Genomic DNA, 25,501 nt, shown 5'->3' on the forward strand with positions numbered 1-25,501 from the left:
TTTCGGTTTGATTATTAAAAAATAATCAAGTTTTTTCAATTTCGGTTTCGATTATTTGGGTTGAATGCTGTAACAACACAGAATAAAAATAATTAATAAAAGTCAGATGATTGTAGAGACTGCCCATTAATGTTGATCACTTAATACCCATTTATTCACGACTTTACTTTAATAAAGTATTTCAGTTCTTGTGTATATTACATTTGTTTTATTTGATATTTAGTAGTTTAAAACTACAACTCCCTACTACCTCGCACAGTTCAGCCTGGATCTGGTTTATCTCTAGAGAAAAAAGAGAATGGAATTCAAATAATTGAACCAATGTCGGTCAATTAGTTGTTTAAAAACCGAAATGTCGGTTAATCGCTCAGCTCTATTGATGATTAAGATATCCTCACTGTTGTTCCCAAGGAAATACCGATTCATGTTTAAAGAAATCGAATCACCCTGACCCTAGTTAGACTAGTCTGTCTGAGAAAGTCTGATAACGCAGCTATCCCTAGTCTCTCTCTGACATGGTCATCACACACACACACACACACACACACACACACACACACACACACACACACACACACACACACACACACACACACACACACACACACACTCTGTACTCTCTTTTGAGTGCTCATCCAAGGAAACCTCATATGCAGTAACTTTGGGTAAATTAATTTGTGAGCTGAACAGGGAGAGAGAGAGAGAGAGAGAGAGAGAAACATTGCAGAGGACCGTTCCTCAAGTGTGCCGGCAGCACCATAATGGGAATACAACTGAAGCAGTGGTTAATCAGTGTGTTTTCTCTGGCTTTTCCCTGTAATGTGTAATAGTCAATCAGCCCAGTCACACAGGGGTTGCTGAGAATGATCAGTTACACATCGTTGTCTTGTTAAACACACAGTCTGCCGAGGGAGGGACAGATTGCTCTGCTGGTGCCATTATTACTGAGCAGAACAAAGCCAACCCAAAGCAATGTGTCTTATAGGAGGAGAAGAGAGAGGAAGAGAGAGGAGGAGAGAGAGGAGAGAGAGAGGAGAGAGGGGAGAGGAGGAGAGAGAAGAGAGGAGAGAGGGAGAGGAGGAGAGAGAGGAGAGGCTGGGGACTTGGTGCACTAATGGTGTCGTAGTCTTTATGGGGTCTAGAGTAGAGGAGAAGAGAGGGTCATTTTGAGAAAGCAGTGGAGAGAGGAAGAGTAAAGCTGAGTGGGTGGGACAATGAAAAAGGAGAGTGAAAGAGAGGGAGCAAGAGAGAAATAGAGAGGGGAGAGAAAAGAGAAGGAGATTGCCATAGAGAGAGAGAGAGAGAGAGAGAGAGGGACATGGAGCAGAGCAATAAGAGAGATTGAGGTCATGAGACAATGGAGGGAGAGAAATTGAGAAAGGGACACCGGGGAAAAAGAGTAAGAGACAGAGATCAGGAGAAGGAGAAAGATAGAGGGAGAGAGCCTGAGAAAGTGTGTACTCAGCTGTGAGATGAGACCTGTCTCCCCATGGGGAGAGAGGGATGGTGAGAGGGGAGGAGGAATCCAATGTCGGTTGGGATGCTCTGAGGGGGAGGGGAGCACGCACTTATGCAGGCACGCACACACAAACACGCTACCCACACGCACACACGCTACACACACATGCACGCACACACAAACACGCTACACACACGCTACACACACACACACACAAACACGCTACACACACGCACACACGCTACACACAAACAACACACTCCTCAGGGAGCTGATCTGTCAGACACAGCGAGTCTACCACAGAGCGGTGAAACATACAGGTCTGCTGATCCCTGGTCCCCGTGCTGTGGGACGGACAGATGGCCAATGTCAGGCACCATGACGTCAGCTAGTGGGAAAATGGATAGCGGTGTATTACAGTATTCTCTATCAATGTATTTGTGCTTTTTAGTAGTGTTGATGGTCGATCTCACATCCCTTATGATGTTGGGCCTTAAAGGTAGTAGTGATGAACACTGAATTGCTCTAACACAGACCTTTATGAAGTTGGTTTGCAACGTTTTGATCCCTGAAAGGATCTTCATCAGGTTATACGTGCTTTAACATAAGTAAAAAATGTTTTACTGTACACAGTATCCAGTGACGTTCACGTACAGCGTACAGCAAGTGTAGTCATGAAACAGACATAGAGACCCGCACTCTGTTGCATCAATGCTCCCCTTGTTTCATGAAGTGCAAATCTTGGACCAGAAGGTATTTTCCAGCAGATTCTCCCCATGTTTTATGCTTTGCCATAACTCTAACCGTAGTCTCACATTGCCTCACGTTTAAAGGCCATTCAATCGGTTCTCCTAGCCATAACCTCTTCTCTCTCTCTCCTTTCTCTCGTTCTGTTCATTCTCTGTGTGGCTATAGGCAGTGGTCTGATGGGGAACTCCTCTGCCTCCTTCATGGGTACGTTCCTGGCCAGCAGTCTGGGCTCGCCCTCCCACCCCTCTCACCCCTCCCGGCCCCCCTCCTCGCCCGCTTCACCCGGATCCTTCCGTGGTGGGCCCCACTCCAGCGCCTCTCAGATCTGGTTCCCTCACTCACACGAAGGTAAGAGAGAAACCCCACAGGAAAAACAATGTAATGAGTGATGCCTGACCACCAAGTCAGCATGATGTAATCTGGTATATTTAGCTAGCAGTCTTCTCAATGTGACGGAGGCCTTTAAGGATCGACAGCCACATACCATATACTCATGATACGCACATCCAGTGGTTTTAGGTGTTTTAACTTTTAGATCAAAGACTATCTTCAGCTAAATGTGAAAATGACTCAGCGCTCTGCAATCTATGCTCCCATCATTATTAATTGACTTGTAAGCCATCATTATTAATTGACTTGTAAGAGAATCCCCTACTTCTCCTTCTCTCCCAGTCTATAAAGTCTCAAGGCTCTACCTTCGGCTGGTGTTAAGGCGGCGCTAGTGTCAAACGCACGTTCGTTGGCAATTTCGACCTGTTAAAGCCAGAGCTCTGCTATTTTCAAACTGTTGCGCAAGGATTGGTAATTTACCTGTCTTATATCAGCTAGCATGTGCTCAGGCGGGAGAGGTGGAAATATAGTAGGTGTGTCCTTAAAAACGTGATCCAAAGTGCTAATTTCAGGCAGTATTCTTTTTAGGCCTTATCAATAATTAATTGAATCTTGCTTATTGACAATGTTTGGTACGTCTATGCTCAGCCATAATGCAATTTCCAGTAGGCCTAGCCCCTATATCAGTGTGAATGCTATGTATATACACTGCTCAAAAAAATAAAGGGAACACTTAGACAACACAATGTAACTCCAAGTCAATCATACTTGATTGACAATACATTTCACATGCTGTTGTGCAAATGGAATAGACAACAGGTGGAAATTATAGGCAATTAGCAAGACACCCCCAATAAAGAAGTGGTTCTGCAGGTGTTGACCACAGACCACTTCTCAGTTCCTATGCTTCCTGGCTGATGTTTTGGTCACTTTTGAATGCTGGCGGTGCTTTCACTCTAGTGGTAGCATGAGACGGAGTCTACAACCCACACAAGTGGCTCAGGTAGTGCAGCTCATCCAGGAAGGCACATCAATGCGAGCTGTGGCAAGAAGGTTTGCTGTGTCTGTCAGCGTAGTGTCCAGAGCATAGAGGCGCTACCAGGAGACAGGCCAGTACATCAGGAGACGTGGAGGAGGCCGTAGGAGGGCAACAACCCAGCAGCAGGACCGCTACCTCCGCCTTGGTGCAAGGAGGAGCAGGAGGAGCACTGCCAGAGCCCTGCAAAATGACCTCCAGCAGGCCACAAATGTGCATGTGTCTGCTCAAACGGTCAGAAACAGACTCCATGAGGGTGGTATGAGGGCCCGACGTCCACAGGTGGGGGTTGTGCTTACAGCCCAACACCGTGCAGGACGTTTGGCATTTGCCAGAGAACACCAAGATAGGCAAATTCGCCACTGGCGCCCTATGCTCTTCACAGATGAAAGCAGGTTCACACTGAGCACATGTGACAGACGTGACAGAGTCTGGAGACGCTGTGGAGAACGTTCTGCTGCCTGCAACATCCTCCAGCATGACCGGTTTGGCGGTGGGTCAGTCATGGTGTGGGGTGGCATTTCTTTGGGGGGCCGCACAGCCCTCCATGTGCTCGCCAGAGGTAGCCTGACTGCCATTAGGTACCGAGATGAGATCCTCAGACCCCTTGTGAGACCATATGCTGGTGCGGTTGGCCCTGTGTTCCTCCTAATGCAAGACAATGCTAGACCTCATGTGGCTGGAGTGTGTCAGCAGTTCCTGCAAGAGGAAGGCATTGAAGCTATGGATTGGCCCGCCCGTTCCCCAGACCTGAATCCAATTGAGCACATCTGGGACATCATGTCTCGCTCCATCCACCAACGCCACGTTGCACCACAGACTGTCCAGGAGTTGGCGGATGCTTTAGTCCAGGTCTGGGAGGAGATCCCTCAGGAGACCATCCGCCACCTCATCAGGAGCATGCCCAGGCGTTGTAGGGAGGTCATACAGGCACGTGGAGGCCACACACACTACTGAGCCTAATTTTGACTTGTTTTAAGGACATTACATCAACGTTGGATCAGCCTGTAGTGTGGTTTTCCACTTAAATTTTGAGGGTGACTCCAAATCCAGACCTCCATGGGTTGATAAATTTGATTTCCATTGATAATTTTTGTGTGATTTTGTTGTCAGCACATTCAACTATGTAAAGAAAAAAGTATTTAATAAGATGATTTCATTCATTCAGATCTAGGATGTGTTGTTTAAGTGTTCCCTTTATTTTTTTGAGCAGTGTATTTCAACATTGAAGCCATGCAACTACTTAGAACAATATGGACTGCAAACAGGTTCAAGTTAACGTATTTAGCAAAGATGGGATAGATCTACATTTTGTTTCTGTAAGCTATTTAACAAACTATAACTGACTAACATTGGAATTGGAGTTGATTCCAAGGCAATGCAAAAAATACTGTAAATACACAAAGTGACGCAACCACATATTTAGCCATGGGGCATGTTCTGATTGGCCAGTGAGGTGCCCTCGACACACCTACAACTTGTTAATTCATCAAAACCCAGCCCTTTCGCGCCACCGCCAGCACTGCACCCATCATTCTTGGTTGTGAAAATAGCAACAATATTTCTGACACTCCCCTGAACCTATAGCGCTACCGCTAGCACTTACATTTACCATTGTGTTGGGTTTGTTAAAATAGAGCCCTCAATGTGAATGTCTCCTGGGTCGTGTTCATTAGGCACCAAACGGAATGAAATGTTCAGAAACTGAGTGGAACAGGGAGGTATTACCTAACCTGAACTAATCCAATAAGAAATGCCCATTTTCATGTTCTGCTGCAAACCGCTTTCAAACGTTTTCCATTGTGTGCCGTAATGAACACAACCCAGGTCCTGGTTCTCAGCAGTACGGAGCTGGAGCTTAAAAGTGTGTAGTCTTACTCTGACAGCATGTATTCTCAGCCTATGTTGGGTTTCCAGTGGAGGACAGGCGGCTTGTAATCGTTAAGAAACTAGCCCGGCTCCCACCCTTTTCTTTGGGCTCTGAAATAGGCCTCTGCCCCTCCCCTGGAACATGTTTGGGGTGAAGCACAAATGTAGTGTTTTTTTGGATGGAGATGACGGGTCAATAGTTCAGCCAAAGAATGTTGCGGTATTCAAATTCACGTCAGCAAGAATGTCACTCAGCCAACTGAACAACACACACGCACGCCAGTAAAGAGGTTGCACAGACTGCTGGGTTGGGCTGTTCAGCTGTTGTGTCTTTGGTGGTTGTGGTGGTTCCCACCCTACTCAGGCTCTGACTGCCTCACCCGACCCGCCTAAACACAGCAGACTCGGGGTATGCCAAGCCCCAGGCATAGCCTCCTTGTTTGAAAAGGAATAGTTAAACCAAAATACAACATTAGTTGGATGGTTCCTGGCGTACAGACTACATCCAGAAATAAGATAACATCTAACTAATGTTGTTATTAAGGTGAACGACCCCTTTAAGAAGGAACCATCAAACTACCCACTGGGCACAGATGTCAATTCAACGTCTATTCCACGTTGGTTCAACGTAATAACATTAAAATGATGTGGACACAACGTTGATTCAACCAATGTGCCAAGTGGGTAATGTTGTCATTAGGGTGAACTATCCCTTTAAGAAGGAACATTCTAACTAATGTTGTCATTAAGATGAACTATCCCTTTAAGAAGGAACATTCTAACTAATGTTGTCATTAAAATGAACTACCACTTTAAGAAGGAACATTCTAACTAATGTTGTCATTAAGGTGAACTACCCCTTTAAGAAGGAACCATCTAACTAATGTTGTCATTAAGGTGAACTACCCCTTTAAGAAGGAACATTCTAACTAATGTTGTCATTAAGGTGAACTACCCCTTCAAGATGGAACATTCTAACTAATGTTGTCATTAAGGTGAACTACCCCTTTAAGAAGGAACATTCTAACTAATGTTGTCATTAAGATGAACTATCCCTTTAAGAAGGAACATTCTAACTAATGTTGTCATTAAGATGAACTACCCCTTTAAGAAGGAACATTCTAACTAATGTTGTCATTAAGGTGAACTACCCCTTTAGAAAGGAACATTCTAACTAATGTTGTCATTAAGGTGAACTACCCCTTTAAGAAGGAACCATCTAACTAATGTTGTCATTAAGGTGAACTACCCCTTTAAGAAGGAACATTCTAACTAATGTTGTCATTAAGGTGAACTATCCCTTTAAGAAGGAACATTCTAACTAATGTTGTCATTAAGGTGAACTACCCCTTTAAGAAGGAACATTCTAACTAATGTTGTCATTAAGGTGAACTACCCCTTCAAGAAGGAACATTCTAACTAATGTTGTCATTAAAATGAACTACCCCTTTAAGAAGGCACATTCTAACTAATGTTGTCATTAAGGTGAACTACCCCTTTAAGAAGGAACAGTCTAACTAATGTTGTCATTAAGATGAACTATCCCTTTAAGAAAGAACATTCTAACTAATGTTGTCATTAAGATGAACTACCCTTTTAAGAAGGAACATTCTAACTAATGTTGTCATTAAGGTGAACTACCCCTTTAGAAAGGAACATTCTAACTAATGTTGTCATTAAAGTGAACTACCCCTTTAAGAAGGAACCATCTAACTAATGTTGTCATTAAGGTGAACTACCCCTTTAAGACTAGGCCAGCTGTTGTGTCTTGGCCAGGGCACACCAGCGGGGAGTGTGCTGCAGGATCTCCACTGTGTTTGTGGTCACTGATAATCACTGCTCTGGTCTTATGATGTGTAGCTGGGGCTGATGCAGTTTGATGCAGCTGTGATTCTGTTTGTTGTTAATGGACACTCTGTTTGGGGATGGGCGGCCCTTAGATGTGGCGGCCACAGAGAGTCATGCACTTGTTCACTTCTCACCATGGATTTATGGGATTTAAAGGGGCAATCAGCAGTTGCTACATCCATTTTGTGACTTATAAATTAATGATATGTACCCATTGATTCTTGAAGAATATATCTTATGAATGCCTCATGAGCTTAGTTTAACTGTCGTACCCCACCAGAGCCTAAAATATAAGCTTGTTTTACTCCATTGTTTGTAAACAAAGAAAATGAGAACAAACAATATATAGCCTTAAAACATGGTTAATACTATAATTTTGCTATAATTGAGTCCTTGCATCCATAGCTCATTCTCCAGCCCCATCCCTCAGCTTTTTACTGAACCAGGGGTGGGGACTCCACTTTGTTATTGTTTCTACTGCTGATTGCCGCTTTAGGGATTGGTGTAAGATACGTGGTGGAAACTCACTCTAGCCCATGCTTAGACCAGTCCATTACTTCTCAATGTTTGAGGTGTTCACATGGGAGGCAGGCAAAATGGTGCTAGTGGATGGAGTTACAGCCATCTCTCTGAAACAACATGGAGGTGCAGATGAGAAGGAGAACGATGGAAGAAGAGAGATGGGCAGTTGCAGGCCACAGGGAATCTTCTAGTTCCTTCACCCACAAAACACAAGTTAAGATACCAAACGTATGTTTAGTTTTCACCTTTTAGCAACGGGTATCGAAGTCACAGGGAGATTTTTGTGCTGGAAATCAGAATAATATTAATAAGTCGGACGATGATAATGCCAAGCCTAATAAAAGTAATGGAGGTGGTAATGACTGGGATTATTACTCAGTTTGCAATGGAGGCCATTACCTAGATTGCAGTTTAATTGCACATAATGCACTAAGATCATGATTGAATCCAGACTGTTCATCAACCACATTCAGCTGCTCTGTCTTCAAGATAATTGCATATTGTCTTTTTCCTGTTTTGCATTAAAAGCAAGTCATCAAAATGATGAGCGGGAACAATTACCCAGGCTCCTCGTCTTCTCTCTATGGGTGTCGGGCTGCCGGCTGTATCCCACCAGCAGCAGCACAGAGCATACTGTGTGTGTGTGTGTGTGTGTGTGTGTGTGTGTGTGTGTGTGTGTGTGTGTGTGTGTGTTCGTGCATGAGATTGTGTGTGTATGTGTGAGCTGGTATTTGTTCTAAGATCCTCTTGTCTCTCAAGCTACCTTTCTTTGGCGCATAGTCTCTTTGTCTCTCATGTTGCTGTGATTATGACACATTTTCATATGGAGCTGGTCTGTTGTTCATTTCATGGGAACCGTATGGAGCTGGTCTGTTGTTATTTTAATGGGAACCGTATGGAGATGGTCTGGAGAGGAGGGCTGTTCATTGTCACATAATGAGAGGGAGAGGTGGAATGGGGAGGAGCTGTTGTTGGGATCTGGGTGTAAAGATATATATAAATACAGTACCAGTCAAAAGATTGGACACACCTACTCATTCAAGGGTTTTTCTTTATTTTTGCTATTTACTACATTGTAGAATAATAGTGAAGACATCAAAACTATGAAATAACACATATGGAATCATGTAGTAACCCAAAAAGTGTTAAACAAATCAAAATATATTTCAAATAGCCATCCTTTGCCTTGATGACAGATTTGCACACTCTTGGCATTCTCTCAACCAGCTTCACCTGGAATGCTTTTCCAACAGTCTTGAAGGAGTTCCCACATATGCTGAGCACTTGTTGGCTGCTTTTCCTTCACTCTGCGGTCCGACTCATCCCAAACCATCTAAATTGGAAGGAGGTCGGGGGATTATGGAGGCCAGGTCATCTGATGCAGCACTCCATCACTCTCCTTCTTGGTAAAATAGCCCTTACACAGTCTGGAGGTGTGTTAGGTCATTGTCCTGTTGAAAAACAAATGTTATAGTCACTAAGCCCAAACCAGATGGGATGGCGTATCACTGCAGAATGCTGTGGTAGCCATGCTGGTTAAGTGTGCCTTGAATTCTAAATAAATCACAGACAGTGTCACCAGCAAAGCACCCTCACACCATAACACCTCCTCCTCCATGCTTCACGGTGGGAAATACACATGCTGAAATAATCCATTCATCCACACCCACCACATCTCACAAAGACACGGCGGTTGGAACCAAACATTTCCAATTTGGACTCCAGACCAAAGGACACATTTCCACCAGTCTAATGTCCATTGCTCGTGTTTCTTGGCCCAAGTCTCTTCTTATTATTGGTGTCCTTTAGTAGTGGTTTCTTTGCAGCAATTCGACCATGAAGGCCTGATTCACACAGTCTCCTCTGAACAGTTGATGTTGAGATGTGTCTGTTACTTGAACTCTGTGAAGCATTTATTTGGGCTGCAATTTCTGAGGCTGGTGACTCTAATGAACTTATCCTCTCCAGCAGAGGTAACTCTGGGTCTTCCATTCCTGTGGCGGTCCTCATGAGAGCCAGTTTCAACATAGCGCTTGATGGTTTTTACGACTGCACTTTAAGAAACTTTCAAAGTTCTTGAAATTGTCCGTATTGACTGACCTTCATGTCTTAAAGTAATGATGGACTGTCATTTCTCTTTGCTTATTTGAGCTGTTCTTGCCATAATATGGACTTGGTCTTTTACCAAATAGGGCTATTTTCTGTACACTATCCCCTACCTTGTCACAACACAACTGATAGGCTCAAACACATTAAGAAGGACATAAATTCCACAAATTAACTTTTAAGAAGGCACACCTGTTAATTGAAATGCATTCCAGGTATCTCATGAAGCTGGTTGAGAGAATGCCAAGAGTGTGCAAAGCTGTCATCAAGCAAAGGGTGGCTATTTGAAGAATCTCAAATATAAAATATATTTTGATTTGTTTAACACTATTTTGGTTACTACATGATTCCGTATGTGTTTTTTCATAGTTTTTATATCTTCACTATTATTCTACAATGTAATTTTTTATTTTGTACAAATAAAGAAAAATCCTTGAATGAGTAGGTGTGTCCAAACTTTTGACTTCTTCAAATTAGTGGATTCAGCTATTTCAGCCATTTTGCTGACAGGTGGATAAAATTGAACACACATCCATGCAATCTCTGGTAGAGCACGGCGCTTGTAACGCCAAGGTAGTGGGTTCCATCCCCGGGACCATCCATACACAAAAAAAAAATTATGCACGCATGACTGTAAGTCGCTTTGGATAAAAGCGTCTGCTAAATGGCATATTATTATTATTATTACAAACATTGGCAGTAGAATGGCCTTACTGAAGAGCTCAGTGACTCTCAACGTGGCACCGTCATTGGATGCCACCTTTCCAACAAGTCAGTTCAGCCCTGCTAGAGCTGCCCCATTGTGGTCAGGGCTCTGTGCAGGCCAGTTATGTTCTTCCACACCGATCTCGACAAACCATTTCTGTATGGACCTCGCTTTGTGCATGGGGGCAGTGTCATGCTGAAACAGGAAAGGGTCTTCCCCAAACTGTTGCCACAAAGTTGGAAGCAAAGAATGCTCTAGAATGTAATTGTATGCTGTAGCGTTAAGATTTCCCTTCACTGGAACAAAGGGTCCTAGCCCCAGACCATTATTCCTCCTCCACCAAACACGTTTCCACTGCTCTAAAGTCAAATGGCGGCGAGCTTTACACCACTCCAGCCAACGCTTGGCATTGCACATGGTGATCTTAGGCTTGTGTGCGGCTGCTCGGCCATGGAAACCCATTTCATTAAGCTCCCGACGAACAGTTATTGTGCTGACGTTGCTTCCAGAGGCAGTTTGGAACTCAGTAGTGGGTGTTGCAACCAAGGACAGACGATTTTTACGCGCTATGCGCTTCAGCACTCGGCGGTCCCGATCTGTGAGCTTGTGTGGCCTACCACTTCGCGCCTGAGCCGTTGTTGCTCCTGGACGTTTCCACTTCACAATAACAGCCCTTACAGTTGACCGGGGTCAGCTCTAGCAAGGCAGAAATTTGACGAACTGACTTGTTGGAAAGGTGACATCCTACGACTGGGCCACATTGAAGGTCACTGAGCTCTTCAGTAAGGCCATTCTACTGCCAATGTTAGTTTATGGCGATTGCATGGCTGTGTGCTCGATTTTATACACCTGTCAGCAACGGGTGTGGCTGAAATAGTCAAATCCACTAATTTGAAGGGGTGTCCACAGACTTTTGTATATATAGTGTATATATATATATAGAGAGAATGAGAGAGAGAGAGAGAGAGAGAGAGAGAGAGAGAGAGAGAGAGAGAGAGAGAGAGAGAGAGAGAGAGAGAATGCGAGAGAGAGAGAATGCGAGAGAGAGAGAGAATGCGAGAGAGAGAGAGAGAGAGAGGAGAGAATGAGAGAGAGAGAGTGATAGAGAGGATTGAATGAGAGAGAGAGAGAGAGAGAGAGAGGAGATAATGAGAGAGAGAGACAGAGAGAGATAATGAGAGAGAGAGGAGAGAATGAGAGAGAGAGAGAGAGAGAGACAGAGAGTGTATGAGAATGAGAGAGAGAGAGTAAGTGCTTCGATAAATTAGTTCCACGTGGCTAAATGAATTATGTCCATTGAGGTTTTGAATGTTTTCTTCTCTCTCGTTCACTTCAAACTCGGCTGACTGAGACCTCTGAAAGTCACACAGAGCCCCAGAAAATAAAAAGGGGAAATATGGAAAAAAAGACAAGAAGGAAACCCTTATTGGCCTGTTATCAACTGGCATCTGTCCAAATTACAGCTTGAGTTATGCCAAACACAACGACAGCCTCATACAGTATCTCTGTTCACACACACACATATACAGTTGAAGTCGGAAGTTTACATACACCTTAGCCAAATACATTTAAACTCAGTTTTTCACAATTCCTGACATTTAATCCTAGTAAAAATTCCCTGTCTTAGGTCAGTTAGGATCACCACTTTATTTTAAGAATGTGAAATGTCAGAATAATAGTAGAGAGTATGATTTAGTTCAGCTTTTATTTCTTTCATCACATTCCCAGTGGGTCAGAAGTTTACATACACGCAATTAGTATTTGGTAGCATTACCTTTAAATTGTTTAACTTGGGTCCAACATTTCGGGTAGCCTTCCACAAGCTTCCCACAATAAATTGGGAGAATTTAGGCCCATTCCTCCTGACAGAGCTGGTGTAACTGAGTCAGGTTTGTAGGCCTCCTTTCTCGCACACACCTTTTCAGTTCTGCCCACAAATGTTCTATAGGATTGAGGTCAGGGTTTTGTGATTGCCATTCCAATACCTTGACTTTGTTGTCCTTAAGCCATTTTGCCACAACTTTGGAAGTATGCTTGGGGTCATTGTCCATTTGGAAGACCCATTTGCGACCAAGCTTTAACTTCCTGACTGATGTCTTGAGATGTTACTTCAATATATCCACATAATTTTCCTTCCTCATGATGCCATCTATTTTGTGAAGTGCACCAGTCCCTCCTGCAGCTGCCACCCCTGTGCATCACGGTTGGGATGGTGTTCTTTGGTTTGCAAGCATCCCCTTTTTCCTCCAAACATAACGATGGTCATTATGGCCAAACAGTTCTATTTTTGTTTCATCAGACCAGAGGACATTTCTCCAAAAAGTAAGATCTTTGTCCCCATGTGCAGTTGCAAACCGTAGTCTGGCTTTTTCATGGCGGTTTTGGAGCAGTGGCTTCTTCCTTGCTGAGCGGCCTTTCAGGTTATGTCGATATAGGACTAGTTTTACTGTGGATATAGATACTTTTGTACCTGTTTCCTCCAGCATCTTCACAAGGTCCTTTGCTGTTGTTCTGGGATTGATTTGCACTTTTCGCACCAAAGTACGTTAATCTCTAGGAGACAGAACGTGTCTCCTTCCTGAGCGGTATGACGGCTGTGTGGTCCCATGGTGTTTATACTTGCGTACTATTGTTTGTACAGATGAACGTGGTACCTTCAGGCGTTTGGAAATTGCTCCCAAGGATGAACCAGACTTGTGGAGGTCTACAATTTATTTTCTGAGGTCTTGGCTGATTTCGTATGGGTGGTCCTCTGTAGCTCAATTGGTAGAGCATGGCGCTTGTAACGCCAGGGTAGTGGGTTCGATCCCCGGGACCACCTATACGTAAAAATGTCTGCTAAATGGCATATTAATTATTAATAATTTATTTTGATTTTCCCATGATGTCAAGCAAAGAGGCACTGAGTTTGAAGGTAGGCCTTGAAATACATCCACAGGTACACCTCCAATTGACTCAAATGATATCAATTAGCCTATCAGAAGCTTCTAAAGCCATGACATCATTTTCCGGAATTTTCTGGAATCTTTAAACTTCTGACCCACTGGAATTGTGATACAGTGAATTATAAGTGAAATAATCTGTCTGTAAACAATTGTTGGAACATTTACTTGTGCCAAAACTATAGTTTGTTAACAAGACATTTGTGGAGTGGTTGAAAAATGAGTTTTAATGACTCCAACCTAAGTGTATGTAAACTTCCGACTTCAACTGTACCCACACAGACACACACACACACACACACACAAACGCATGCATACATGACACACACACACACACACACACACACACACACACACACACACACACACACACACACACACACACACACACACACGAGGAAGCAAACATGAGCGCACACACACACACATGCCTGCACACACCGTTCACACTAATCCAGCTCTTTGATATGTGGTCCCAGTATATCTTCAGTTGTCCGTCATTCATCTTTCTTTCTGCAGGCCCAGTAGCTATAGCCTTTCCTTATTTTGAAGGATATAAGCTCTCTCTCTCTCTCTCTCTCTGTTTCTCTCTCTCTCTCTCTCTCTCTCTCTCTCTCTCTCTCTCTCTCTCTCTCTCTCTCTCTCTCTCTCTCTCTCTCTCTCTCTCTCTCTCTCTCTCTCTCTCTCTCTCCCTGTCTCTGTCTCTGTCTCTCTCTTTTTCACTCTCTCTCTCTCATTCCCTCTCTTTATCTCTGTGCGTGTGCCAGCCTACATCCTTTCCTTTCAATTAGCAAGCCTGAAGAGAAGAGATCCACAACTGCGCTGCACACTGCCCCTCCTCCCTCAAGCATTTCTCTTCTCCTCTCCTCTTCTCCTCCCTCTCTGTGTCTCGATCACTCTGTCACCTTTTCTCAATTAGTGCACCTGACAGGCCGCTCTGTCTGCCCCTCTCTCTCTCTCTCTCTCTCTCTCTCTCTCTCTCTCTCTCTCTCTCTCTCTCTCTCTCTCTCTCTCTCTCTCTCTCTCTCTCTCTCTCTCTCTCTCTCTCTCTCTCTCTCTCTCTCTCTCTCTCTCTCTCTCTCTCTCTCTCTCTCTCTCTCTCTCTCTCTCTCTCTCTCTCTCTCTCTCTCTCTCTCTCTCTCTCTCTCCCCCTCTCTCTCCTCCCCCTCTCGCTCTGAATTCGTACAGCATGTTCCCTCAGGCTGTATACAGTTGTACATGTATGTTTTGTGTGTCTTGCAGACAGACAGTGTAAGTGAAAAGCAAACCCACAATAAGGGAAATAAGTGAATGACTGTCTGTGTGTGTGAGTTGCTGTAGACTGAAGGCCATAGGTAACGGCAGGCCAACCCAACCAATCAGAGTGAAGCTATACTGTACTGGCCTGGCCACCCATCCAGCATAGTGCTGGAAAGGACAATGTGCTGAACCAGCACAGTACGGTTTATGTTGGTACGATAGTGTGAAAAGGGTATCAGACGTCTTCCTCTAATTCACAGGTCTTAATTCTCTGCCTGTATGTGCTGTTAAATACACAGCTCTTCTTTGTCCTTTGTCCTGTTTGTGTGTGTGTGTGTGTGCGTGAGTGTGTACATGTGTGCGTGTTTGTGTGCATGCATGTCTGTGTGTGTGTGTGCGCGTGTGTGTTTGTGTGTGTGTTTTATGCTGAAGCTGCGGACGTTTATTGTTCTGCCATTCTCTGCTACTGCTCCCACTGTGGAAAGGAGGACATGTGCTGCACGCTCCACTGTCATTCACACACACGATCTGTGTGTATGTGTGTGTGTTTGAGTGTGTATGCATGTGTGTGTGTGTATGTGTGTGTGTGTTTGTGTGTGTGCGGCAGCAGTCAGCAGTGTGTGGTAAGACCCTGCTCACATCGCCTGCAGCAACAACAACAGTAGCAGCAGTAGCAGCACCTTCCCTTGTCCTGCCCAGATTAATGGCTGAATAGGCTCTGCCCATGCCCAGCGGAGCCCCTCTCGCCGCCCCGACGGCGGGCATGCTGAAAGGGAGCAGGCTGGCATTATCGGGCACAGCCAGACTACGCTGTGAAAGGGGATTACTCCGCCAATCGTCACGCTCACAAACACCACGACGCCCCAGAAAAAAACACTGCCTCCTCTCCCAGGCCAAACAACTCTCTATCTCTCCTCTCTTTCCCTTTGCCTCCCTTCTCTGAATCAGAGGAAAAATGTCTTGTTTAAACAAAGGATTTTTTCTGTAGTTTTTTTTCTCTCCCCCTCTCTCTGTAAATGAATTGACATAAATGAGTGAGCTGATTAATCATGACAAGCGAGAGCGAGAGAGAGGGGGAGAGAGAGAGAGAGAGAGGGAGAGGGAGAGAGAGAGAGAGAGAGAGAGAGAGAGAGAGAGAGAGAGAGAGAGAGAGAGAGAGAGAGAAGAGGAGCCAGTGTAATTATCACCCTCCTGCTCTCCTCCTGTGTTATTTCAGAGATGTTTGCCGTCTTCTCTGTGTTTCATTCATTAACTTTGGATGGTCTAGAGCAGGGGTGTCAAACGTACGGCCCGGGTTTAATCCGGCCCGCGAGATGATAAAAAAAAATTATAATAATAATTGTAAAGTATAAAAATGCGCTGCAATTTTTCAATAAAATAAACTGCTGTTCCAATTGCGTCCACTGGATGGCGCAATAGCAATTGTGTTAAGCAAGCAAACTGTTTATACCGGGGCAGAGCAAGTAGGTCAAGCACGTGCAGCCAATGAGCTACTTTGTTTTGCCCGCGATATTTATTACGGCTTCTACTTTTAACATTATGTGCTTTGGCACCCTCATTGCCCCAATATGTCTCTGTCAAAAAAGAGAAAAGTGGACGCAGAGTGCAGGGTGTTCCAAGAAAAATGGTCATCCTATTTAATCACAAAATTGAATGGGAAAGCTGTATGTTTGGTGTGTTCAGAGCATGTTGCAGTGCTGAAAGAATATAACCTTCGTCGCCACTATGTGAGTCTTCATGCCGACAAATATGACAACTTTCAAGGACAGCGGAGATGAGAGAAGGTGAATGAACTGTTGGCGGGTCTGAAGAAACAGCAGTCTGTGTTTACTCACAGCCGAGACATCAGTGACGCTGCAGTGAAAGCTAGCTACCTCATTGCTAATGAAATCGCAGTGGCTTCAAAACCATTTAGTGAGGGTGAATTTGTAAAAACATGCATGATGAAGGCAGCGGAGATTGTGTGCCCTGAAAAGCGGCAGGCTTTTGCAAATATCAGCCTGACAAGAAACACAGTTGCAGACAGGATTTCCGATCTTTCAGTGGATTTGGACAGCCAGTTGAAGCAAAAAGTAAAGTCATTTATTGCGTTTTCGGTTGCAATTGATGAAAGCACGGACATTACAGATGTTGCACAACTGGCCATTTTTTCATCCGCGGAGTTGATGACACATTGACCGTCACCGAGGAGTTCGTGGAGTTGGTGCCGATGACAGATACAACGACAGCAGCTGATATTTTTACCGCACTCGTCGGCGCGCTGGACAGGGTCGGAGTGGACTGGTCCCGCGCTGTCAGCCTGGCTACAGATGGTGCGCCCTCAATGATCGGGGAAAAAAGCAGGCGTTGTGACAAAGTTCAGAGAGAAAGTGCAATCTGCAAATGGAGGACGTGATTTTTTGACTTTTCACTGTATTTTGCACCAGGAGGCTTTGTGTTGCAAGTCATTAAAGATGGATAACGTCATGAAGGTGGTCATCCAAACTGTTAATTTCATCCGATCCAGAAGCCTGAATCACCGTCAGTTTGACAGCCTTCTCAGAGAGAAAGACCACATCTATGGTCTGCCATACCACACTGAGGTAAGATGGTTAAGCCGAGGTGCTGTGCTGAGGCGTTTCTTTGATTTACGAGAAGAAATTGAACAGTTCATGGAAGAAAAGGGCAAACCAGTGTTAGAATTTCATTCCGCAGAATGGATGCAGGACCTTGCATTTATGGTGGATGTTACAGAGCACCTGAATAACTTGAACAAACAGCTGCAAGGGCGCAACAAAGTTGTCACGCAGTATTATGACAGCATACGTTCTTTCAAGTTGAAGCTGTCATTGTGGGAGACGCAACTTGCCGGTGGTGATGCAGCTCACTTCCCCTGTCTGAAAAATGTGTGCGCGACCCAACATGTGGCAGACATGAAGCGGTTCAAAGATAAAATAACGGGACTGTTACGGGAGTTTGAGCAACGCTTTCAGATTTATGTTTATATGTTTTTATGTTGATGTGCTATTGTTTTTAATTGATTTTATTTTATTTGTATATTTAACCTATTCTTGACTCTGTGGTTCTTGCACTTGTTTGGGGAACAGGATTTCATTATTTTTATCTACATTTCTGCCTGAGAAATGACACCCTGATATAGTTCTGTGATCTGTGAAACAGTTCTGTTAATCACTGAGGCATTGTGTGTTTGTGTGTTCTTTTTCTTTAGAATTTTCAAATAAACTTGACGTGTTTTATGATTAATAGTGATGTTGTGCTTGTACTATTTTGGACACACTGTCCTCAGGCTCCAGCTTTATGTTGTATGTTGATCGTATTAAAACAAAGAAAACAATCTGAAGTTGTTGTTTTTAAGTTATATATACCATGATTTTTCCGGTCCGGCCCACTTGGGAATAGATTTTCCTCCATGTGGCCCCTGAGCTAAAATGAGTTTGACACCCCTGGTCTAGAGGTTTCTCCAGGACCAGGCTGGTATTCATTAAGGCGTTTTAAAACATTTTGCAACAGAAGATGAAAATAAGCATTTCTAATTGGAGAAATTCAAGTAGTCCCTCCCTGTTTCAGTCCATTTTCTTCCGTTTGGTGCCAAATTAATTGGACCAGGTCATTAAGCCTACACTCTCCTCACTCCCTCCAGAGTCACTGCGGAGTGCAGACAGACAGACCGCAAGCCCATTGTTCTATGGCAGAAAGTGAGACATTCAACACTCGAAGCTGTTAAGCCGCCATAAAAAAATGTGGGGCACAAACGGATGCACACACACCCACACACACACACACAGGCATACAGTACACACACATACAGTACATACACATACAGTACCCACACAGTACCCACACATACAGTACACACACATACAGTACCCACACAGTACCCACACATACAGTACACACACATACAGTACACACACATACAGTACCCACACATACAGTACACACACATACAGTACCCACACAGTACCCACACATACAGTACACACACATACAGTACACACACATACAGTACACACACATACAGTACCCACACATACAGTACCCACACATACAGTACACACACATACAGTACCCACACAGTACCCACACATACAGTACACACACATACAGTACACACACATACAGTACCCACACAGTACCCACACATACAGTACACACACATACAGTACACACACATACAGTAAACACCCACACACACACACAGGCATACAGTACCCACACATACAGTACCCACACATACAGTACACACACATACAGTACACACACATACAGTACACACACATACAGTACCCACACATACAGTACACACACATACAGTACACACCCACCTACACACACACACACATACAGTACACACACATACAGTACACACCCACCTACACACACACACACATACAGTACACACACATACAGTACCCCCCCACACCGCTCTAGAATGAACTGCACCTGCTCATTGTTTTCCTGAACATAGAACACACTTGCCAATACGTCTGTCTTTCATTTAGCTTGTACCTCTACCCCCCCGCCCCCTCCCTCCCTCGCTTACTCTCTTGGCCATACATCTGGGGGTTTTTCATGGCCAGCATTGCATAACACCCCATTTTGGATAGACTATTATTTGCTTTAAATGTATATTTATATGTTTATTTTTATATTTTTATCCTTCTTCTAAATGACAATGCTTTTTAAATGTCTGGAACATTTCATGGACGTTTTACCCACCGTTAGTATGACTATTTAGTTCGATTCAGTTCTATCCCTCTGTTGCTTGAGCCAGCGTGAAATAGATACAGTATATTAAAATCAAACGTTGATTATGAATCGGATAAACTTCCAAGTGAGGTAACAGCCTCTGACAGAGCTGTGATGGGTCCCTGATGCGTGAAGAAGATGTTGTTAGAGCGGTGGCTGTTTTCATTGTCTAAAGGCTTTAGTATAGTCTATCTCTCCAATTGCTTTCTCTCCTTCTCTGTCTCCTTCTCTCTCTCCTTCTTTCTCTCCTTCTCTGTCTCCTTCTCTCTCTCCTTCTTTCTTTCCTTCTTTCTCTACCTTCAAAGTCCTTTGTGTTTTAAATCTAATTCTGGTAGATTGAGATAGTGTAAATATTCTCCAGATGGGCTTGTTGTCATAGAACCAGGTGCCGAGTCTTAAAGGTCTCCAGTCAAATTGACCTTTGAACCCTAGAAAGGGGCATCGAAGGGCAACAGCCAGTCAGTGTAGATAGAGGCCTTCAATCCAATGTAAATATCACAGATTGGCCCTTTAAAATTGGGGCCTGTGTTATCTCTTGCTTCAGACGGAAGGAGCATCTAGCTTCCTCAGCTCAGAGAGAGACAGCCATATGTTTAGAGGACAAATTTCCTCCATTACCGCAATCCCCAAGACAGAGATTGTCTTCTATTGTTTGCATTCAAAACCCAAGTAGGAAATATGACAAGCCGAGGCTGTATAGTTATTAGTGTATATACAACACCAGCTGCATTGGACCTGAAGGATTATATCGTTTCCACAGTCATGAAGGGACAACTCCAACTCAGTGGCTGCTGTCAGGTCTTATCAGTCTCTCTCTCTCCCTCTCTCTTTCCCCCCTCTCTCTCCATCATTCTCTTTTTCTCTCTCTTTCTCGCTCTCCCTCCCAGCAGCCCCGGGGTATCCTCGATTCTCAGGGAGTCTCGCCCATACCTTCCTTCCCATGAGCCACTTGGATCACCATGCCAACAGCGGCGTCCTCTACGGGCAGCACCGTTTCTATGACACCCAAAAAGGTGAGTCGGCAAACAAATTAAAATTAAATCAGACGAAAATAAGATATTGAAATCCAATTGAACACAACAAAGTATGATGTAATTGGATAATGGATATTGCGAGCTATGTCGATGCCCACAGGGATATTACCTTAAATGTAATAATGTAATCCTGTCTTTTAGATTTGCTGCCTGGTTGGCCAATGGATGTTTTTTAAAGGGGAAGTTCAGGATTTTACAACTTGATGTTTCCTCACCCTGAAAGTAGTCTATGGGCTAGTAAAAACGGAAATCCTTGGTTTGGTTTTCTATTAAACAGCCACTATAAACGTAAGCTAACTTTAGCCACTACTAGCTAACAGTCAATGGAAGTGAAAACATTTTTAAAGGCCAAATCACCTCTAAGTAACATCAAACCAGATATGGAGTTGACTTCAGTTGATTTCAGTAGATTTGGTCATGACGTTTTAACAGTTGCACACATTCGCCATTAATGTGTGAGCTAGTGGTGGCTAAATTGGCTGTTTGAAGAAAAACAAACCATGAATTACACTTTCTCCTGTCCCATTGACTACTTTCAGGGTGAGGAAGCATCTAACACCAATTTCTAAAATCCTGAACTTCCCCTTTAGGAGTCAGTTTTTTTTATACTGAACAGAAATATAAATGCAACATGCAACAATTTGAACGATTTTACTGAGTTACAGTTCATATAAGGAAATCAGTCAATTGAAATAAATAAATTAGGCCCTAATCTATGGATTTCACATGAATGGGCAAGTTTCGCAGCCATGGATGGGCCTGGGAGGGCATAGGCCCACCCACTTGGGAGCCAGGCCCACCCAGTCAGAATTAGTTTTTCCCCACAAAAGGGATTTATTACAGACAGAAATAAAACTTGTTCAGCTGTCCGGGTGGCTGGTCTCAGAAGATCCCGCAGGTGTAGAAGCCGGATGTGGAGGACCTGGGCTGGCGTGGTTACACGTGGTCTGCGGTTGTGAGGCCGGTTGGACGTACTGCCAAATTCTCTAAAACGACGTTGGAGGCAGCTTATGGTAGAGAAACAAACATTCAATTATCTGGCAGCAGCTCTGGTGGACATTCCTGCAGTCAGCATGCCAATTGCACTCTCCCTCAAAACTTGAGACATCTGTGGGATTGTGTTGTGTGATAAAACTGCACATTTTAGAGTGGCCTTTTATTGTCCCCAGCACAAGGTGCACCTGTGTAATGATCATGCTGTTTAATCAGCTTCTTGATATGCCACTCCTGTCAGATGGATGGATTATCTTGTTCACTAACAGGGATGTAAACAAATTTGTGCACAACAATTGAGAGAAATATACTTTTTGTGTGTCTAGAACATTTCTGGGATCTTTTATTTCAGCTCATGAAACATGGGACCAACACTTTACATGTTGCGTTTATATTTTTGTTCAGTATATATCATTGACATTTATATAATTTGGAACTTTTATATCTTACAGAGAACTTCTATCTAAGAAGCCTTCCGTCCCAGCCACCTCTCATCTCAGCCAATCACGGCCTTCCGCCCATCTCCAGGGCGGGGCCGGGGCACCCACAGGGCTCCTGCAGTCGGGACATGGACCCAGGGGGCGGAGTCAGCCTACACAAGGGCCTGAAGGAGGGGTCCGTCGAGAGAGGGGTGGTCCCCAGCACCAAGGACAAGGAGAGGCCCAGCAGCAAACAGGAGGCCAAGGAGCGACAGCAGCACCACAGCCACCACCCCCAGCCCTCACATCCACACCACCACCACCCACACCCTGGTCACACACAGCCCCACCCCCACCAGCAGCACCCCCAGTACCCCCAGCACCCGGTCTCCCTGGAGGAGGTCAATAGCAGAGCCCTGGAGAGGCACAAGGCCGCCCTGGTCATGGAGCACAAGGAGCACCAACAGGCCATGGGTATGGCCAGACCCCTCAGCGCCTGCCTGCTCAACGGAAAGATGCAGAACGGGGGGGACTCTGGGACGGGTGGGGCCAAGGCTTCCATGACTAGCTATGGGGGGGAGGTGGTGGGGAGCAGGGGGGCTCAGACACAGGTCAGCCACAGACACATGGGGGGTGGGGGGAACGTCCGCTGCACCAAGGAGGGGGTGAGCGGCGAGATGAGGATCAGCGAGCAGCCTTCGGACTGTCTGGAGGGGAGGGGCCAGATGCTCCACCACGCCCTGCCCTACTCTGTGGCGCCGCCCCTGCAAATGGGTTCAGCCGGTGGGGGAGGACACCCCCACCTCCACCCCCACCACCACCCTCACCCCCATCCAGGGGGTTTCCACTGCCTTCAGCTCCACCCCAGCCATCCCCATCACCCCCACCACTCACACCCCCACACACACCACCACCCGGACTTCTTCTGCCCGCCTCCGCCTGCCCCTCTAACCAACCCCTCGCCGCACGAGAGGGGAGGGCCGTCCAGCGGGGGAGGGGGAGGGGGGCGAGACCCCAAAGTGACAGGGCCCACGTTCATACCATCTGTAGGGGGAGGACACCAGGGGGACAAGTCCAGCGGGCAACCCTTCCAGATGGGCACACCAACCGACTGCCAGGGGTTGGTGGGTGGGGGCGGCAGTGCCAAGGACAAGGCTATGGAGAAGAGTGGGGGAGGGGGGCCCCCCAGTAACTGGCACAGGAAACAGCAACAACAGCAGCATCCATACAGAAAGGCTGAGAAGGCCCCGGACTGGATGCAGCAGCAGAGTCACCACCACCATCCCCAGCAGCCCCAGCAGCCCCAGCCCCAGCCCCAGCCCCAGCCCCAGCCCCAGCCCCAACAACCCCAGCCCCAGCAGCCTCAGCCCCAACAACCCCAGCCCCAGCAGCCTCAGCCCCAGCAGCAGCAGCCTCAACCCCAGCAGCACCAAGCCGTGCGTTCCCGCAGCGTCGAGTGCATCAATAGCGTGGGAGTGGACACCACCGATGTGTTCCGGCCCTCTCTTCCCCAGGGAGCCAAGGCCGGACACTCCCTCCCCCACTCAGTCAACACCTCCCCCTACAGGGACTGCTCCCTCCCGGGCCCCCTGCCCAACGCCTCACCCCTGGGAGGTCGGGGAGGTGCAGGCGGTGGTGCTGGAGGTGGGAGCTGTTCCTTACAGAGAGATGGTCAGAAGGTGGCCCGTATCCGCCACCAGCAGCACGGCGGGCCTGGCCCGGACGCCCCAGCAGCAGAGCTGAACCAGAGCAACAAACAGAACCAGGACCAGGACCTGAACAGGAAGCTGGAGATGGAGATGTCCCCGTACGGCTACAGCAACAGTGGGCAGGGGCAGCAGCATCACCCCCAGCAGCCCCCGGTTCCCCCCTGGGCCATGAGGCCTCACCACGTCCACCCTGCAGAGGAGGAGCAGCAGCGTAAGGCCTACATGGAGTCTCTCAGTGGGGGAGGTGGTGGTGGTGGCAGGCAACAGCCCCAGCAACAACCAGGGCAAGGTATGGGCCTCCCTCCTCATCCTTCTCCCCAGCCCCAGCCACCTCCACCCCCAGCCCCCTCTCAGCAGCAGCAGGACCCCCAAGTTGCCTCACAGGCCCAGGGGGAGAGCAGTGCCATGAAGAGCCTTCTGAAGTACAGCACCCAGCAGCAGCCCCTGCTCCTCTCCCAGAAGAGTCCCTTCGGAGGCCTGGGGAGCCTCAAATCCGGTGGCACTGGTGGTCCTGGAGGTGGCAACCCTGGGGTTAGCTGCACCCTGCAAGGCAGCAAACAACAACAGGCCCTGCCCACCAGGAAGGGCCCGGCCAATGACGGCGAGCGCTCTGACTGTGGGGGGCGTGGCCGGGAGGTGGGCGAGGCAGCGGGTCACGGCGAGGGAGAGGTGCGCCAGCCGCCTGTGGGCATCGCAGTCGCCGTGGCGAGGCAGAGGGAGCCGTCCTGTCGCCCGGTGGACGCCCTCCCCATCAGCCGGCAGGGGCGGGTACACCCCTCCGTGAAAGGTGCGGGGGTAACCTCCGGGCCCTTGGGGTCGCTTGCTTAAATAAACAGAAGGAGCAGGGGAACTGAGCAGAGATTATTTATCTACGACCTTTGGAAGACCTCGCTGATGAAAAATAAACAGCGGGCTTTGCCAAAGCCTAAAGTAGAAACAGCTTTATTTGACTAAACAGTTAAAGGCCTGCACTGGGAGGAAAAGAGAGGAGTACATGAGTCTGTGGCAGTAGATCTGTAGTAGGTATAGTTGAGAGAGAGAGAGAGAGAGAGAGAGAGAGAGAGAGAGAGAGAGAGAGAGAGAGAGAGAGAGAGAGAGAGAGAGAGAGAGAGAGAGAGAGAGAGAGAGAGAGAGAGAGAGAGAGAGAGAGAGAGAGAGAGAGAGAGAGAGAGAGAGAGGTAGAAGCAGACCCATTGGTGAGGGGGGAGAGTAAGACTTTGGCACAGAGGGAGGCAGACAGGTGAGTCAGGTATGAGTCAGGTATAAACCTAGTTAGGTAGAGATTAGGGTTGCAATATTCCACTATTTTTCTCAAAGTTCCGCAGTTTTCCAGAAATCCTGATTGGAAGATTCCCAGATTTCCTGATAATTCCCTCGTAATTCCAGGAATCTTCCAAGCAGGATTTCTGGAAAACCTGGGAATTTGGGAAAGTTACCGGAATTTTGCAACCCTTGTAGAAATAAGAGAGAGTGTAAGGGAGTTAGGGTTCCTTGGGAGTTAGGGTTCCCTGGGAGTTAGGGTTAGGTAGAGATTCCACTTTTAAGGTCAGGGTTAGGTTGAGATTCCACTGTAAAAGCGCGCACACATCGCACTGAATGTGGATCTAGCGTTCGTTCAGCGCGCTGTGTTTTAGTGATCACCCGCTGTAGACGTCTAACTGCCAACAAATTTCACACAACTATACATGTAAAATCGGTGCGCACTCGGTTTGCAAATCACATTCAGAGGTGCTAAGTACTCTGGGCCAGCAAACACTACTGGTGTGTCTGAGAACTTAAGGTTAGAGTTA

General features: G+C 46.2%; 1 protein-coding gene across 1 annotated transcript in view; it reads left to right on the plus strand.

Annotated features, from left to right (window-relative positions):
- Window positions 1–2,378: 2,378 nt before the first annotated feature.
- The window catches only part of LOC121570712 (BAH and coiled-coil domain-containing protein 1), a 46,388-nt gene continuing 23,265 nt past the window's right edge, over window positions 2,379–25,501 (plus strand). Inside the window, exons 1-4 of the mRNA XM_045219329.1 lie at window positions 2,379–2,557; window positions 20,447–20,569; window positions 22,036–23,246; window positions 23,373–24,498. Of these exons, the coding sequence (XP_045075264.1) occupies window positions 2,386–2,557; window positions 20,447–20,569; window positions 22,036–23,246; window positions 23,373–24,498 (2,632 nt within the window). The 5' untranslated portion in view covers window positions 2,379–2,385. The remainder of the gene's footprint in view (window positions 2,558–20,446; window positions 20,570–22,035; window positions 23,247–23,372; window positions 24,499–25,501) is intronic.

This window comes from Coregonus clupeaformis, unplaced genomic scaffold (assembly GCF_020615455.1).
Source record: "Coregonus clupeaformis isolate EN_2021a unplaced genomic scaffold, ASM2061545v1 scaf2276, whole genome shotgun sequence".
NCBI lineage: Eukaryota > Metazoa > Chordata > Actinopteri > Salmoniformes > Salmonidae > Coregonus > Coregonus clupeaformis.